The sequence below is a fragment of the Lonchura striata genome, chromosome 8, assembly GCF_050655825.1.
Source record: "Lonchura striata isolate lonStrDom1 chromosome 8, ASM5065582v1, whole genome shotgun sequence".
Classification (NCBI taxonomy): Eukaryota; Metazoa; Chordata; class Aves; order Passeriformes; family Estrildidae; genus Lonchura; species Lonchura striata.
The window spans coordinates 17,276,099-17,294,645 of NC_140710.1; the positions used below are offsets into that span (position 1 = coordinate 17,276,099).

Consider the following 18,547-nt stretch of genomic DNA (forward strand, 5'->3'; position numbering starts at 1 on the left):
GCAGTTTACAGAAAGGAAATAAATCATCCCATTAGAGCAGCCTTTACATTGGTTTAGCACAGTTCCTGTTTTGTAGCATTTCAATATAAAAAACTGAGCACACAAGTCTGATAAGACACAGAATCAGCCACATACAGACAGCGCTTACAGGTGGTGGTTAAATCATAAGCACACAATACAGAAGTAGTAGGGAAGTTTAAAATTAAACTAATGTAATTTTTAACTCTGATGCACATTGGCCCAACATTAAAAAGAAACCACTACATTTTTATTAAGAGAAAAAATCCAAACTTTTATTGATCCATTACTAGTTTCAATTCCCTGTTTTTCTTGTTTGTCAAAAGAATCGAAGACGCCAAGTAAGTTTCCTGCTATTTGCCACTACAAATACAGTATTTGAGGACTAAGGTACCTTGAAAAACCTTAATCATTAAACATAGTGGAATGGATTATAGGAAGCTGACACTCCAGATACTGCCTACTGGCATTCAAATCCCACTTGCTGCCAATATGAAGAATGTGAAAGATATGTTGGTGAAAATTCATTCCCTTAGAGTCCAAATCTCAAAATATGTACAACAAAGTTAATTACTACTACCAGCATGAGGCTATGCTGCTGTCTGAAATTGAAATGTAATTTACTATTTTAGACACTTGGTATCAAAGTTCCTGCTAAACTACAACTTGAACTTTAGGTATCTACTCTTATTTAAAGGCCAAGGAAAGGAAAAGGCCTTTTTGACAGGAAGGACTGCATTAAACCAAAAGCTTTGCCTTAGCTGCAGCAATCTTTCTGGACTAAAAAGCCAATGTGCTAAGCTGCTGCCAATCAGAAAGACACCTAACTTCAGGCTAAGCCCTGCTTCATCTTTCCTGAGTGGCACTCAAGCAACAGGTTTCCCAGGCAACTGCAAAAGTAATTTTAGTGAACAGCCAACAGCATTTACTGTCTTCTACTTGGCTAATTGCTTGTGTAGTTCACAAGTATCAAAAAAAAAAAAAAAAAAAAAAATCAAGCCACAGTTGAGAAGGAGACAGGCACAATTCAGTTTTTGATTAACAGATTTCTTAATCGCTTGTTTTAAAATCTTGTTTTAAACATTCACTATTAATACATTTTCTATTTCAAACAGTAAAAATGCCATCACACTTGTGTAAACACTAAATGAAGCATATCGAGGCACAAAGAAGCAAGAAAGAATTCAAGTAACAATCAGAAAGTAATTTGGAAGATGAATTTTCTTCTAAATTATAGGAGTCTTTTCCACTCTATTAAAAATAAACCAATTTTCCCACACCCACAAATTAAACAGCTGACTTGCCTATATATACATATCAAGTAATGAGATACCAGCTTAATTTTTTGGGGGTATCATATCATTAAAAAAATGACAATTTTCTATAAAAGCTAGTCCTTGAATGCTTGAAATGCGTATTCACCAGGTAAGTATGATTTAAGAGAAATTTGTTTTTTAAAAAAACAAAAATATATGTTTCTCCATGCTACCTAATGGCAGCTAAAATATAATGATAATTTTTACAGTGAACTGGTCATAAAAATAATATTATTTTAAACTGTTACTCTGTAGATAACTTCAATAAAAAAAGTCCCAAAATATTCCATATTTTGAATGACCCCATCAATAGTTAAGAAAGAAAAACAGTACTAGAACACTACAGACAGTCCTACTGACATCAAACTGAAATAATTACAACTTCTGGTAGTTCGTTATAAATGCTGTAAAAATCTATGAAAAATGCAATGTTCCCCCATCCCAAAGAAATTTAAACAGCCTTTAAAAAAAAAAAGAAAAAAAAGACAGTGTTTTAAGATGCATTTCTTTTAGCTTGTATGATATAGCCTTTGGACTTGATAATTCCTCTGCTTTTAACAATGACTGAATATCGCAGAAGCCATAAAGGAATCCACTTGTCTGCTTTCATGTTCTGGATGCTTTCCTGGAGAACTTCTTGGAAACTTGCTTCACAAAGTAATTCTGAAGTTAAGAAGGGATATTTGTGCTTAAAATAAATATAATGTAAACAGCTGCAAAAAAGCAACACTTAGTAATAGAAGCCTTTTCCTATAGTCAAGACATTAAGTGGCACCATATACCCCTCAGATCCACTCTTCCAGAATGCATTTAGGTTAAAAGCACCTACCTGCATATTACAAAATAAATCTCCAGGACACTTTTTTGCAACATTGAGTGTTTCCCACAAAACTAACTGAGACTCTGGAAATCAGCAGAGTCATTAGGAGGAGAAAAAGAAAATTTAAATTGAGAAGCTAGCTAGACAAACCAGAGGTGAGTAAAGCAACTATAGGGCTGAAATCAGCAAAGTAATAAGCATTTAGAATTGCCTCTGCAGTCACTGCAAAGTCAATATTTATAGTATCTCCCATAATTGGGCTCATAATAACCATAAGCCCAGAAAGCTTTAGGAAAAAGGGGCTTAAATTCCACCAAGCAACAAAATAAGGCAAGCACAAATCCTCCTAGTTTCCTCTGGAATGTTCATCAAGAGAACACTGTCTTTGGTGAGGAGTGCTCACCAAAAACAGTCTCGATACTCTTCAGCTGACTATTGCAGAAAAGTTAAGCTGAACAAACAACACAAAGGAATCATAACTTGTGCTGTTTTCTATCAAATCATCTTCTCCTTCATTTCATGACTCTCAGTGGATACTATTTATTAAAATGCAAGTTGCATCTGCACTTCAGAGGACATGGGAAATGTCAGATTGAATGGAAATTCATCTTGTATGCTGCCAGAGAAGAGGTAAATCCTGCTACTGATGAAATTCATTACTTTTAACAGTGGTACTATGAAGTATATACTTCAAAATAAATGCTTCACATACTTTTTTTCTTTGGGATCAAGTGGAAAGAAAGGAAAAGGAAGGAAAAGTATCATCATGAATAATTAGTTGTAATCAAGAACACAGGGAAGGAATTAACTAAATATTGTTTAAGACTTTTTATTATTCCAACAAGGTATTAAGGTGTCCAACACTTTAAGGTGTTAAGTGAAGAAAGACTGATGTTTGAGAGAAACTAATGTTATATCCCAGAATATTGTAGAAAGCTGGTAACTCAGTTCTACAGCTCAAAGGAAAGCCTCCAATTTCTAATTCATTTAGCAAATGAATCATTGCATTAAAAAAGTGAAGAATTTTTAAGTCCTTTGAAGTCAAGACTTTGAAAGAATCCTACTTAAAGCATAGTAACTTTACACATCTAATATTACCAAACAACTCAAAAATCAACTGGCCATTAACATTTCTATGTAATTTTGTTCACAAGTTCCAGGCAAATACATTTTCATTTATCATTTACTGGCCTTCAGCAATACATTTAATTCCATATTTTGTAGAAATAAACATATTACAAATTTCTCAGGAGGTTTTTGTTCTATTTACTTTATTTTCTCTGATTAGAAGTATTTCAAGAAATTATCCAAGGCTGCAAGACTGTTTCAAGAAGTGGTGGGGGGAGGGGAGGAAGCAACAGCAGTAACTTAACAGAAGGATTTTATAAAGGAGAGACTTCTAGAATCCTTGGCAGGCCTCAAATACAACACACTTTGAAGTTCAGGAAAATACTATTCCTGATTTTCTATTGAATAAATGCATTTACAAGTTTTTTGTTAACTTAATCAGCAAAGTCTTACCTTTGGGGTCATTGTGAGTTAGCAGCTGTATGTCACATTCTTTTGCAAATGCTGTGAGATCAGGTGGCATCACACAACAGGAAGCTAGGTTCACCTGATTACTACTTGGTTTCACCTGAGAGTAACAAAATATTTTTATAAGGAAAAAAATACTTATGTACTTATATTAGCTGTTTCCCTCATGCCTTCTATTACAACAGAAATTTTGCTTTGAACAATTTGTCTTTGACCATTGTTTTGAAGTCTGAGCTAGGCTAATTAATTCTGCATGATTAATTAGTGTAGGCAGCTGCACACCTGCAATTCCCTGCAGCACATAGCCCAAAGCTCACTTCAGGTGCTGCCATAGCAAGGTGAGTGCTAACCCACTGCACTCTAGCTTTCTGTCTGCTGTGCTCCCAAAACAGTAGCAGCTTTATTTCCCCCTTTCTAGTAAAAGCATTATAGGGATGTCAGTTTGAAAAAGACTTCAAACTAAAAAATCCAAAACCATTTTTGTTAGGGATATATTAATTTGCAATCTTCCATGCCTTCAGGCAACTGCTTGATTTGGATCAAGTTAAAAGGGATGCTCTTCCACTGATTTTCTCCTCACAAACTGCATTCATGATCACCAAGCAGGTGGTGATTAAATCATGCAATTGCCCTCTCTCAGCATACATAAACATTGAGGGTTACATAGATAATCAAATGACTGGAGCACCTCTCCTATGGGAACAGGCTGAGAGAGTTGGGATTGTGCAGCCTGGAGAAAGGAAGGCTCCAGAGAGACCTAAGAGTCCATTTCAGTACCTGAAAGGGGCTACAGAAGAGCTGGAGAGGGATTTTTTGCAAATGCATATGGTGATAAGAAAACCAGGCAGTTTAGCTTAGGCATCAGGAAGAAATTCTTCCATGTGAAGGTGCTGAGGCACAGAAAAGCACTGGATGGCTGCCCCACCCCTGGAAGCGTTCAAGGCCAGGCTGGATGGAGCTCTCAGCAAGGTGGTCTAGTGAAAAGTGTCCCTGCCCATGACAGGAGCCTTGGGACTAAATGACCTTTCAACCTATTTTATGGTGCTATGAATTAGTCACTCTGGACAGCAAAGTCTTGTGCCATTTAATTCAGAGCCTGTCTTCTTCTTCTTTACATTTATGCTTCACACTAAGGCAAAATTTTTCCAAGGGGAAATCCTTTCCTTTGTAACACAGCTTAAAGTGAAAATGGCTACATTTTCAGAGTCCCTGGAATAAATCTGAAGGTTTTAGAGTATTGTTTGTGAAAACAGCTACATTTTCAGAGTCCCTGGAATAAATCTGAAGGTTTTAGAGTATTGTTTGTGAAAACAGCTACATTTTCAGAGTCCCTGGAATAAATCTGAAGGTTTTAAAGAGTACTGTTTGTACTCCTTCCTAAGTATACAAGAATCCAAAACCTTCAATACTTCAATCCTCAAACTATCAGTACTTCAAAGAACCTGCTTCTGAACAGACCTGTGATTTCCAGCTGTTTCTGGTCAGTACATAAAATCACTGAACAAACAACAGTCATATTTGAGCCTCCCCTGCCTTAAACATTATGACCATCCACAAAATGTTGAAAGTAAGAGGGCTAATTAGTATTTTATATATAAAACCATTTATAACACAAGTTTGTGACAATTTGTCAGTCAACAAAGCAAGCAGTTACTCTGTCCTAAGAAATGTTATGAGAAGAAGTTGGTTCTCACCTGTGCCCAAAGATACAGCTGCTCTAACAGTGTTTTATCTAGGTCAGAGGTACCTATAGCAACAATCTTTTTGTTTTGAACTAGGCTTTCAAGTTCTTTCCAATAAGGTTGCAAATATTCCAAGGAGAGGCTAGTTCCATCTTCGACAGGAGGTGGGGCAATAATGACTGAGTCTAACTGAGCAACTCCGAGGGCAGAACATGCTGAGGAAAAACAACAGACACTGCAAAATCATGTCAGATACAAACATAAACAGCATGACTCTTCAAATTTAGCAAAAACCACACCTCCTGCTTCACTCTGCTAGTTATCCATTCACCATCTGAAACTCTGAGTGCATCTGTGGTCAAGAATAATAATACAACCTTTTTAGCAAAGATTCAAAAATACAGCTGAAGACTAAGATTGAGTTGTAGGTCTTGAGAAAGCAAACAACAAAACCAACAGAAAATGAACAAAAGCATGAAGCTTTTTCTTCCTTTTTAATGTTAAAACTGTATTTTCCTCTAAAGACACTAATGACAAACAATTCTCTATTTTTTGACTCTCAATTTCTTTTAAAATTTGTAGCTTTCACTCTGAACTATTACTCAAGTACAGGACATAGGTTAGGAAAACTATGTGATATGTGTGAGGAGTTAAACTAAAAGCACACCAAATACGGAGATTTAATTTGCCAGAGAAAAGTGCAAGTCTTGGAGTCTCACTGAGCCTTAGGAAAAATGCAAGTCATGAGGACTCTTAAGCACAGCAAATGGAGTAGAACTACTCAGCTAAAGTAATTATCTTCTTAAAGCAGAGGAGTCCATTATTGTATGTTTGACAAATGGTGATAAAAATTACAATAAGTAAGCTATTAACTGGGATATCAATGGAGAATAATGGTATTTGGCCCTTTCTTCTTTGGTCACCCCTTAAACCTTAAAACCCAACAATCTTCCTAAATAGTGAAGTTCATTGCTGCTCACAATTACTGCTACATAAGGCCAACACAACTTTATGCAAAGACATTGTATGGCATTTTCAGTAACACCTAACTATTTCACCAGCTACTTGTAGCATTATTTTATCTCCAAAATAATCTCTGAAAGACTGTGCAGTCAGTAGCGAAGTTCATGATGTTAAATAAAACTAACAAGAACTGGCAAGAATGGCTGTATCACTGCTATTAAAACATGACATGCGATTTACTTTTTAACAAGTTTTGTGTGAAAGAATAGAAACTTGCTCCTGCTTGTAGCAAGGAATCAGATTTGAGTTTGTGGATCCAAGGTCACAGTGACTGATTTAATAAGTTAACTGACTGAACTACTGTGCAAACAGATTTGATTAACCAAGTCTCTCTTAATAGGAAAACAGGATATACTTGTGACAGCAGCTAAATACACCTCTTAGAAATAACATTAGAACTTTTCCCATCTAAGTTCTAGAGTAAAAAAGATATCCTAACTTAAGTTTTGAGTTCCACACTTACCCAGGTCAACTGCGTCTCTGATCGATGAAGAATTTGATCCAACGATGAAAAGCTTTGCTATTTTCAAACAAATTGGAATCAATAACTAAACAAGCCAGGTATTACTAATATACAGCCATTTACTTTTGCTATACGCACTATTAATTTTTAATTGATTTTTTGGGTAAAAGATTTTTAAAATATACACCAGTTACTTAAAAAATTGGGAAAAAATCCAACTATTTGAAAGATGACTGCCCAATAAAGACACCATTCTCTTTAATTTTGACGTTGTGCAGTCTCAGAACAAGAAATCATCCAGTTAGATGATGTCATAAGCTGTAAAACATCAAGACACAAAGCAATAACAGTGACAACCTCTACAAGAATCCCAAATGCAATAGTACAAACAGACTTCTTCACAACTTACTGAGACTCAAAATGTACTAGTGTTAGTTTGGACTGCCTCCTTCAAGTTCATCAAATTCAACCTGGAAAAATTATGCAAATAAACGTGCTTCCAATGCTATTTCTTAATTCCAGTATTATCTGTAATATTTTGCTTCAAAAATGTCAAAGACTCCCAAAATACATTTAAAACATCTTGAGGTGGTGTAAGTTAAACTAGAATAATGCTGAACTGCTTTAAAATCTGAAATACTAATTCAATATTTTCGTAGCCAATGTTTAAGAAAAACAGTGTGCAATAGTGTAACTTGATGCTGCATTTATAAAAAAGAGCAAAAAAACCCCATCTATTAATGACTACATATGAAACCTTTCCATACCACTGGATTTTTGATTATGTTCTTACCTGATACTTTCAACTCATCCCTTTCTTCAGGATTTATTTTTTCTATAGCTTGAGCTACAGAACATTCCAGAACCTCCAGTGCTTCCTGTAGTAAGTACATGAAACTTAGTAGCAACATCAAGAGGAGACAGTAAGCTCCTGAAGAATGTTTTTAAGAAATTTGAAAAAAAAAGAAAAAGAAAAAAGCAAGTGCCTTACAGTTAGAAACAAAAACAGTAGAAAAATGCAAAGACAGAAAGCAAGTAACCCAAGGCTTCTTGATCACTGTGGGGATGTCAAAATAATGAAGATATATGAAAGGCCCTATATGACCCTAATATAGAAAATACAAATTACTAAAATAAGATTTAGTAGTTCTAGTAGTTCTGATTGTATGATATGAACAGACTGCTGTGCCAATTCAAAGCACCTTGTTTGAAAAAAGCCCCATGACCAGCTGAAAATCAGAATTAGGAGGTTTGAGTTGGATGGGAACATCTCTGCATAAAAATATTTTGTCATTTCAGTGAAGCTTATGAAAAACCTACAATGAAAATGCTGTAAAATACTGATTTAAAACAGTAATTATTTCACTCCCTGACCTCATTTAGGAGTAGGCTTACATTTCATGTCAGCTGGGACAGGGTGACTTCCTTAAGTTTTACCTACATCAGACTTTGTATTACAAGGCACATTCAACACTGCCCCAAGCAAAAAAGGCTTTGCTAATTTTTGCTGTTACCAAAAGATTCTCAAGTGAGCCTTTGAGTTACTCCATACAGTCAGCATTTTAAACAACACAACTTTTTTTTTTTTAATTCCTGGATATCAATATAATTAATGAGAATTTGGAATTATGCAAGGTAATGTGTTCTTACAGTAAAACCTAGCTTACCCTAAATAATCTACTTTAAATAGGTGGCTACACTGGACAGAGACAAGTGTTTGTGTTGTCTTCTTGTGCAGTCATTAGTTCCTCAGTGACTCAGCAATAATGCCTCACACAATTCAGTCTGGAATGTAACAACGTGCAGCTGATGCCCCCATTATACAAGAACTGGTAACAAAGCCCAAAGAAACAATCAGGAAAGTTCTTTAAAAGGTTTCTTGTTATTGTTTTTTGGGTACCTTTTTTTTTTTCCTGAAACACGCTAATATTTCACAGAATAAATAATAAATTTATTGAGGACCTATTACTGTTGTGTTGAATTTCAGAAGCAAAAGTGACAGAAGTGGGCAAATACAGCAAAATCTTCATGTCAGATGTTCATGTCTGTGGCTTTAAGACTTATGTGGAAGTCTTTAGCTCTTAAGGGAAAAATTGCCACTTTGACATCTTCAGATATATTTCTGAGACAACAGATGCTTCAGAGCTGCCCTCCAAATTGGATGGTCTTCAGCCATCTGTGTTCCCCATAGTTCAGAGAATTCTCCATTGAGTTTTAACAAGCATACTAGCAAACTTCTAATACTTGGGTTTTATTTACTTTTACTTGCCCTCGTAATTAATTTAAAACCTTACAGCCCACTGCTTTTACTTTGCCAAGAACTGTCTTATCTGCCATCAACAGGATTCTCTCTTTACACTGGCATTTCTTAATTTACTACACATTAGGAATTTACTTCAAATTTACTAAACATTAAGGAAAGAAGGGGAGTTAAGAAATATTCCTTCAAGGTATCTGGAGCTGTAGATACTTTTACAGCAATTTAATAGTTACTATAAGTTTTAGAAGTGTAACTGACTCTCTATGTCTTTGGTTTCACATGTAACATGGGTAAGATGCATACCTGATTTTGGTCTTGGCCAACCTTTGAGCTCCACTCAGTCAGTGTTTTCTGGATGCAATCCCGCACCTACAAAACATTTTTTCATGCTGAAGTGTGGGTATGTTCCAGCCACACACAAACACAACAGTACAGAGATGTGTAGGACAGACTGCACAGCTGAACTAACGACACCACCCCACAGAAGATTCTTCCTTCATAGCCTTTATCTGAAACTTGCTCTAACTAGCTTACGTATTTTTCTCTTCTCTTCCACAGAGTTTTAGCAGTAATACAAGTACTGTACTTCAGTTATTTCTCACACCAATGCCATCTTAAAAGGAAAGTACAATGCTAAGCAAGCAAGAACTAAGATATGGGGTGGATTGGGGTTTTTTGGGTTTGCGGGTTTTTTGCGCAGAAATTCTTCAGTTACAAAGTAGTCAGATAAGAGTGTAAGTGCCATGACACTGTAGAAATGAGATTTTACAATCAACCACTCAATACTCATTGTATTAATTACTTCTCTTTTTAAGATGCATACAGACCTACCCATTTACTGCCTACCTACTCCACTAAGCAAAACCACTAATATTTTTAAGTCCTGCATCACTGTAGGGGGAACCTACAGATCCTTCCCCACACTTACGTTTTTCCTTTATCCACAGATGCAGAATAAACTTGACTAAGATTCTGATAATGGACTTTCTTGAACATAGCGAGACATAACTGTTAAATCAGCTAACTAATTTTATACAGTACCAGTGGTGCAGCTGCAGCTTCCCTCTGATCCATCTCAGGAGTTAAGTACAGGTACTGTCTGACTGCCACCTGCCATAGGTAGGAGCACTTCCAGCAGCTGCTGCTTTACTTTACTTTCCACAGTGTATTTTATAACTGTGGGCATACCTACTTTGTGTACCAGTAAGCAGCCATCTCCTATGACACCGAACTCAGAGAGCTCTAATACCATGCACAAACTAGAAGTCAGCACCCCTGCCTGATATCAGACACAATACAGGAACAATACTTTGTGAACACAAATACTATATATTCCTTCCATTGCTTAAAACAATATAAAAACTCCCAGAGGCAAAAATTGACCACCCCAGTAAATAGCTAAGCACAATAACCCTTTAATAAAATAACTCTTAAATCTATTTTGATTCAATTTATATTGTTATCTTTTCCTTTCAAAGGGCATGTGACATAGTACTAAATTTTTATTTGCTGCTGCTTTGCAAATGTCACAGGACATACTTTTATTGCGGTTCCTATGCACCAGCCTCTGACTCCAAAGCACACCACACCCTTCCCCTCAGGCCATGTGCAAAGTGCAGCGTATTCCACTGCTTTGATCAGCTTTTCCAAACACAGCTGCATCCCCTAACTCTGGCATTCACGGTTTGCAAAATTTTGGCTTACATTCTGCCACTGAGAACTGACTACACCAAAGAGAGGGGTTTAAAGCTGATGGCAAATGATACCAATTATTTGCTTTTGGAAGCACAGCAACTCTGGAAAGCCAGAAGATTCCTCTGTAAACAAGTGAATTTTAGTACCTTAACTATTAGCTATGCACACTGGCCACTCTTTATTTAACAGCCCTCCAGAAGCTACCCACATAAGGGTGCCCATCATGACACAGCTATGTCTTTGTTACAGAATCCAGCCCCATTTCACACAGATCACAGAATGTTTAATAAGCAACCAGGCCAAATAAAATGTTATGTGGTCACATTATGACCACATGACAACTAAACAAGAGTATGATGAATTCTTCCTTCTTGTTACATCATCTTCCTTGCCACCTTTCTTCCACTTGTGCATGATTAATATGCAACCAACCAACTTCTAGGTTATCACTAGTGTCACTACACAGCAATAATCAGCCAAACTCACAGTTTTTCTCATTATTAACTGACCATTCTGAGATTACTTTGTCACAGTGAAACAACAAATATGGTGGTTCTGAAGTTCATGCCCACAGGATCTCCAGACATTTTATGAGAACTGCTCCAAATATTGACACATGCCGCTAAAGGTAATACTTTTAAAGTGAGATTAAAAAGCTCTCTTCAACTTCTTTACAAAGAATGACAGCTCTCTACTTCAAAGATGACTGCTACTTTTCCCAAGACCTGTCTCTATGAAGAAATTAAATTAACTTCGGGTTAGAAAAGAGAATTTTCATCATCTGTAGTGCAAGCTCATATCTATGCATATTTTTACCTTACTAGAGAAATACAAGGGATCCCCTTTGCCATTACAGACAGGACTTAAATCGGCAAGTGTTTTAATCGCTCATTCCCGGATCAGAAGGCTGGGCTCGCTCCTTCTCAAGGCAAAGTGCTTCCGGGGGCACGGGGGCCCCGACCTCCCAACAGGGCGCAACGCAACGAACGGACCGAAGCAAGTAAGCAAAACTCTGCTCTGCGATTCCCATCCCGCGCCTCCCGGGGGCAGCGGCAAGCGGATGGCTCGGGAGCCGCGGTCCCTCCTCGCCGCGACGGGCGCCGGCCCCGCCGGAACGCGTCCCGCTCCGGAGCCGCTCGGGCAGCGGCACCCAGCGCTCCCCGAGCCCGGCCCGGGCCCCAGGGCGGGCCGAGCCGCCCCAAGGGAAGCCCCGGGCGCCCCTCACCTCCTCGCCGGGGGTGGCCGGGCACTTCTTGCGCAGGCAGCCCCAGCTGAGCAGGTTGCCGGTCTGCAGGGTGAGCGTGCCGGCGCGCTCCAGCAGGGCACGGGCGCCCTCCGTCCCCATGGCGCTGCTCAGGCGGTGGCCGGCGGGCTCTCCGCGGCACCTACGGCCCCGGGCAGCGCCGAGCCGGCCGTGACTCAGCACCGGCACCGGGGCGAGGGGCGGCGCGGGGACAATGGGCGGCGGGGCGGGAGCGGCGCGGAGCGGAGCGCGCCCCGCCCCGCGCTGCCTCAGGGCGCGGGGCTGCCGCGGGCGTGCGCCCCCTGGCGGCCGCCGGGCGGCAGCGCGCGGGCGGGGCCTCGGGGGCGGGGCCGGGCACAGGGGCGGGGCCGGGCTGAGGGCGCCGCCGGGCTCGGGCGCGCCGGCTGTGGCCCCGGGGATCCTCCGGCCCCGGGGATCCTCCGGCCCCGGGGATCCTCCGGCCCCGGGGATCCTCCGGCCCGAGGGGCCGCGGGACCTGCAGCCGGCGTCGCGCCCAAGGCACGCGCGGCGCTGCCCGGTAGCAGCGGCCCGGGTTCGGTAACACCCCCGAGCCGCGGCCGCGCCGGGCTGTGGCTGCTGTGCAGGCTCAGTAAATGAGAGGAAACCTCTGAATTGTGCTCATGGCGCGTTCCAGTAACAGGTAGTCGTTGACAGACACCGAGCATCCAAATGCTTACCCCTTCTGGCTGTGTTTGCATTTGGGTGGGACTATGTCAGGGCAGTACTCCAGTTTTACACCAGCTGGTTCCTGTGAAGACACACCGAGTAAATCCTGAAGGATTGTTGTTTAGGGGTATTTTCATTCTTTAGATGAGGAGGCTTCTGGAACACCACACTTTAACCAAAACCCTTCTGTCCTGGAGAGTTGAGGGTGGTGGTTTTTCTCTCCTGTAACTCCAGTTAAAAGGAACAAATGAGCCGCAAATTCTAATTTTGCAGTCAGCTTGGCAATTTGCATTGTGTTTCTAATAGATATTTTTTTCCTCAAGCTGCATGTTGTGCTAATAGAGGGAACCAATTTGCATAACTTCTGTCAGTCTGAAGCACTGCCTGATCACTTTCTGGTACAGAAGGTTAGTTTAAATATTCTTTATATTTGTGATCTGATTATTTTTTCATGTTGGGAAGCGCTTTCATGATTCTATATGGTTACAGAGCACGTGGAAATGAAACGTACTGAAAGAGATGCCAGCTTATTTGGAAAAGCAATAATTTTATTTGTTTTCTTTAGCATAAAAATCCAGAATGTCTAACCTGATTCAAATGTTAATACTCCAGTCTTGGGGTTAGCTTGTGAAGCAGTATATGCTTCTATATTTGCCCATATTTACACTGATAATGAATAACATCCTGTTAGGGCTTTCTGATCAGCTTTCTGGCTTTCCAGTAGAGGCCTTTTCTTTTGGTGAAATTTATTATTTGATATTTCAGTAGCTTTGATGGTTATAGATCCGTGCAAGAAGGCTAAACATGGAGGTAGCAGAATGATTTCGAACAGTATATAGCATAAATCTTTCTGTCTAATGGAAATTTATGGCAGCGAAAAAGTGATGTTCCTTTGTAGCCTGGTAGACTTTGCTCTTAAAGAAAAGATATCACACAATGAAGATTGGGTGGAGAAAAAACAGTGTCAGCTCTGTACTACTTTATGCCACGCATGTAATCTCCAGCAGTGGCAGGAACACATCACGGGAGGAGAAAGGATCTCAGCAGAGTTCTGTTGTCAGTCCAATCACTCCTGAAACATCAGGTAAACTATCAAGAAAAATAAAGGAGGATGTTTTCCACCTCATCATCAGTTGTATTTTTCAAGGTATCTCATTAAGATACTTCAGCCCTTTAAAAACAAAACTACTTCCTGCAGTAATTCTCAAAGAAAAATAAATCACCCTTCTGAATGAAATGTCACTCCCAGCGGCCGCTGCATATTGTTCTTCTCCCGCAGTTTTTGAACACCGGGAGCTGCAGAACTTGGCGTGCGCGCGGTGCCGGCGGTCCCGCACTGCTGCGGCTGCCCGGGCCCCGCGGCCGCTGGGCGGGCAGCGCTGCCAGCAGCCGCCCACCGGCACGGCCGGGCAGCGGCCCCGGCCCGGCGGGGCGGGGGGTCCGGGCGCCGCCTGATTGGCCGCAGCGCGGGGCCCCGGGAAGGTGCCGCGGGCGGCGGGGGCGGCGCGGCGGGTGCCCGCAGAATGGGCGGCAGAGCCGGCTTCTTCGAGGTGGGTGCGGGCGGCGCCGGGGGCGGGGGGCGGCCAAAGCGAGGCGAGCCCGGGCCAGGTCCCGCAGCATCCTGCCGCCGCTGGACGGGGCTGCCCGGGATCCCGGCGGGCTCCTTTCTCTTCCCCTGCATCTGCATTGAAGCACCGGGGAGCCGGAGCCATCCGCTCCCGAGTCTGCCGAGGGAAGTGACCGCCGCCGGAGCCGGGCAGAGGGACCCGGAGGAGCACGCTGCTCCCCGGGGATTTCATCGGGGCGAGGGCGCAAAAGAGGCGGCCGCGCGTCCCGTCCTATCCTTCCCCGGGCACGTTCCCCTGGCCGTTCCTGATCCCCGCGTCCCCGGTGTTCCTCGGACGTGTTCCCGGAGAGCGGGGCGGGGGGAATCCCCGGGCTTCCCGGCGCGCTCTCGGCGGTCCGCGGAGGCGCCGGATCAATGGCTCTGGGTTTCTCGCGGGTCCTGCCTAGGGCAGCACCGCGGGCAGCCTGCGCTGGCTCTGGCAGCGCGTCCCAGCCCTACGGAGAGAGCGAGGAACGTTCTCGGCACCTTCTGTTCCCAACTTCTCGGAAAACCCCGTCGCCAGGCGCTGTGCACCTCGCCGGCAGCCGTCCCGCGCAGCCTCCGGCGCGGTGCAGGCGTGGCCGCGGGCGGCAGCGCCCCGGGCCGGCTCGGCCGGGCTCGGCTCGGCGGCGGGGAGCCGGCGGGGGAGTTGGTGCCCTGGCCGAGAGGACGGCTCCCCCCGCGGCGCACACTGCCCGGCGGATACGGGCGAGGGGTCTCTGCTAGCACGGAGCGCTCGATCTTGAGTGGGGAATGAAAAACAGCCGGGCGGAGTTTAGTACATCAGCTCCTTGTGCTTACAGAAAGCGGAGAGTAACGTGCATCTGGGGAGCTTCAAGGGTAACTTCTCATCACTTACATAAACAGCCACACCACAGAATCTTTGCTAGAATTAGTTAGGCTGGCTAATACAAAAAATCTAAAGTGTGGCTTGTATTACAAAAACAGGTCTGTACAAGCTAAATGACAGCAATCCTGAATGTGTTTCTGCAGGCTTATACTTGGGTTTCTCAATCTCAATTTACCTAAAAAAAAAAACCAAAAAACAATGCACAGGACGAGGAATGTTCCTCCTCCCGTGAAAATTACAAAGCAGTTGTTGTTATAACACAAATAGAATCCAAAGTAATCTGAAAATCATCTACTCCTTTAGTAACTCAGCATGACCTAAAAGTTCAGGTTTTACTTTTCAAAGATATAAAAATGATCCAGACGTCACAAGTCAGCAAAATAAAATGCCTATAGCTCTTTTGGGTGTGAGGTAGGTACCCGCACTGTGCTTTTTCCTCAGCAGTGTTAACTTCCCAGGATTTTTTTTTTTAGGAAAAACAACCAAGCTTTTACTGCCTCATGGATTCCTACCAGTGAGGTAGAACTCAAACTGTTGTGCGATCCAAATGCAGGAGTAAGTACATGTGTAATACCCTCCTGATTGCCTTTAGTCACTTCAGCTTTGCTCTTCTGCCTCAGACTTATTTGAACTCCTGAAGAGCATTAGTTACTAGAAGACCTCAAAAGCACAGACATCATTATTGTTACCTAATTTTGCAGATGGGGAAACACACAAAAGTTGAATGACCTGCTCAGTCTTGGTAGGCAGGACAATAGCAGGAGATCCAGGTCTTTTGAGCCCTAAATCAATATCCCATGTTTAAGCCACACTAAAGCAAACTCAGCATGATTCATGAATTTACTTGTATGTCTTTGTCCTTTTTATAGCATATAATGGGTGGAAACAGAGTTGCCCAGCTCATCCAGTGTGTGGGCTGTCTCAGGGGTAGGATGTGGACAAAGACTGCCTAAGTAGCACTAGCAGTGCAATTCCCTATTGCTTTCTGCACTGTTCTCCCTGATTTGTTTTCTGTTACAAATTCATTGACTTTAAATCCTGAATTGCATTTCCCTACCACACATTCAAAGCTGAGCTATGTAAAGAGAGAAGGTGAGTGTACGACTTCTCTCAGTAGTTCCTGGGGAGGGCAGGCAGAATCTCTACTGTTGTTACAAACTTTAGCGTTCTCTCTTTGAGGAGCTGTATAAATTTGTACTTTCCCCTACACATTTATAAACCATTTACCCTTTACTGTTCTTCTGTGGTGCTTGGTGATAAGGATCACAAATTACTCCACAATCACCAAACTGTCATGTTTACTTCTGATGTTGGTTTATTTCTTCTTTCACCTAATTTTTTATCACTAATCATTTAGAAGAAGCTTTTCAAGGACAACTATAAATAAATATGCATATGCTTGAAAATACTGCACCTGATAATTTGAGGAGATTCAACTCCAAAGACTGATGTATGACAGAGACTTGTATCTAGATTAATGTTCTTTAGGAGTGCTCAATTCTCTAAGTTGCATAGAGAACAACTCTTCTGACCTATTTGAAGTCTGTTTCAGAGCTTATGATACCGTTTATCCTAACAGTGCCTCTTTTCCTCCTTTCCATATGAGGGATGTCTATGTGACATGCTCAGATGTAAATGTCTCCAGTAGATTTCTGAAGTTAGACTAATGAATTGTACCATTTCTTTTTACTTGACAGGTTTAGGTCTTCAAAAGCATTTCATATAAAGAAAATGGAATGGTATTCTGACTTCTTAGAGGAAAGATCCTTGAACAAATATATTCATACTGTAGAAAATTAGTGTCTCAAGAGCCACAGTTGTACTTTTGCTTCCTTAATTAGTTTGGGTGGTAAGTGCCTTTTGTGAGTAGCGATACCCAAAAATGTTTTGGAATCGTCACTCCCTGATGATAGATTGAACTGACATGTGCAGTACAGTCTAAAAGCAATAATGTACTGGCCCCCCTTGTTGGCATTTAAAGGTCCCTCCCTCTTCTGTCTGTGATGAAAACCCTCTGAATGTAAGGGGGGTGGTGACTGCTGTCTGGCTGGCATGGCTGAGATGTCACAGCTCCTGTTACAAAGGCTTCTCCCTTTCAGAACTATGCTGTCTAGAGCCTCAAGTAAGAGCACTGAGAGCAAGTGCTAAAAGCAACACTGCAGAACATGTCAAGATGCTGTATCCTCCAAGAATTGCCAGAAAGACAAGGCCACATATGAGATATTTGAACAGTCATTTAAAGGGACAACTGAAAATTTTCCTGCTGTTTGAAGACATCTGCTCTGTTTTCACAACTAACACTAAAGATTATTATCACAGAAAGAGATGAGATGACAGAGCAAACGTTATCCCTTACTCTTCTCTCACCACTTTTCCCCACACCAACACTTCAGTTGTACTGCTTTACTTAGAAGACAGCAATTTGGTTTTTTTCTCTGTGAAGCTTGAGAGAGAAGCTTAATTTTGTATAGAAGATGATAGTAAAATGTTCATTGGCAGGAAGCACATAGAGCTACTCAGAATTTGAAGGCTTCTTTTGAAATTAGAAGTCTTATATTAGGAAAAAAATGGGGTTCTTTGAAGTATATTTTTAAAAACCCTACCAGTTTTGTAAGTTCACCTGTCTGTATAAGCTCTCTAAAATTCCCAGGGTTTCCAGTCTTCCTGGGCTATCAAAAGACAACAAACCCATCCTTGATGCTGCTAGGTAAAAAACAAAGAAAAATAAAACCTCTTCAATTTCTTCAATTCCACGTCAAAAGCATACAAAGTTTGATAATGCAAATCACAGTGCTGATACAAAGATATGATTGTGATTTTACAAAGAATTTGTATAACTCTTCTGCCTGAATATTGCCATTGTAGAAAATAACCATAAACTAAAGCCCCAAGGCAGTGAATATTCTCTTGCACAAGGAAAAGGCTATGCAGTGGTGTTGGAAAACCTGGATGTCTACTTAGTGTTGAGTCAAAGCTGGCTCAGGTTCTCAGATGGAGGCACTCCAATGTGCTTCATAGTGACAGAGATACTCAGTGAATGATGTGACTTTTCAGTATGCCTGGGAAATTGGCAACATGCAGCTCTGTGTTAGCCAGCCTAAGTAAATATGCACCAAGTCAGTGTTAACTGGTGGATGTTCCTTTTCATCTTGTGTTTCCTCCTGAAAGATCTCAGAGTAGTAAAAGCTGAAAAGTTTTTGTAGATTTTTAAGAGCCAGAATTTGCTGTGAAGGCCTTAACAACTTTTAATATCTTGAAAAATAAATCAGCCTCCCACACCAAATGAATAGACCTTCCTTTTCCTTCCTCACTGTTCTTATGCTGACTCATTTTATCTCTGTCAATTAT

The 18,547-nt window shown here is 41.5% G+C and overlaps 2 protein-coding genes across 15 annotated transcripts in view; one reads left to right on the forward strand and one right to left on the reverse strand.

Annotated features, from left to right (window-relative positions):
• Positions 1-48: 48 nt before the first annotated feature.
• Positions 49-12,269, reverse strand: GCLM (glutamate-cysteine ligase modifier subunit). Of its 3 annotated transcripts, none has more exons than XM_021525955.4 (7): positions 12,039-12,269; positions 9,422-9,487; positions 7,652-7,736; positions 6,859-6,915; positions 5,385-5,587; positions 3,676-3,790; positions 49-1,997 (listed from the first exon to the last, which is right to left on the reverse strand). In XM_021525955.4, exons 1-7 carry the CDS (start codon positions 12,156-12,158, stop codon positions 1,828-1,830), a joined length of 816 nt encoding a protein of 271 aa, XP_021381630.3. In that variant the 5' UTR covers positions 12,159-12,269; the 3' UTR covers positions 49-1,827. The 3 variants fall into 3 exon arrangements, with proteins under 3 accessions (XP_021381630.3, XP_085442636.1, XP_085442637.1); XM_085586510.1 differs by having other exon boundaries at positions 7,652-7,789; positions 12,039-12,086; XM_085586511.1 differs by lacking the exon at positions 12,039-12,269 and adding an exon at positions 11,630-11,886 and having other exon boundaries at positions 7,652-7,789.
• The window catches only part of LOC110468229 (very-long-chain enoyl-CoA reductase), a 27,024-nt gene continuing 18,541 nt past the window's right edge, over positions 10,065-18,547 (forward strand). For 3 of the 12 annotated variants that reach the window (XM_085586501.1, XM_085586499.1, XM_085586500.1), the window contains exons 1-2: positions 11,601-11,813; positions 13,067-13,150. In XM_085586501.1, coding sequence (XP_085442627.1) covers positions 11,616-11,813; positions 13,067-13,150 — 282 coding nt within the window. In that variant the 5' untranslated portion in view covers positions 11,601-11,615. Of the gene's footprint in view, positions 11,814-13,066; positions 13,151-14,155; positions 14,294-14,984; positions 15,190-15,672; positions 15,755-16,896; positions 17,049-18,547 lie in introns of those variants that run through there. The other 9 variants (XM_085586503.1, XM_021525941.3, XM_085586502.1 and 6 more) reach the window with 6 other exon arrangements.

Excerpts from the sequence above, each read along its gene's own strand:
- GCLM (XM_021525955.4), bottom strand. The coding sequence starts at position 12,158 with ATGGGGACGGAGGGCGCCCGTGCCCTGCTGGAGCGCGCCGGCACGCTC. Across the intron at positions 9,488-12,038 it reads CGGCCACCCCCGGCGAGGAG|GTGCGGGATTGCATCCAGAA; the intron begins GTGAGGGGCGCC and ends AATGTTTTGTAG. Across the intron at positions 3,791-5,384 it reads AGCTGTATCTTTGGGCACAG|GTGAAACCAAGTAGTAATCA; the intron begins GTGAGAACCAAC and ends TGTTACTCTCAG.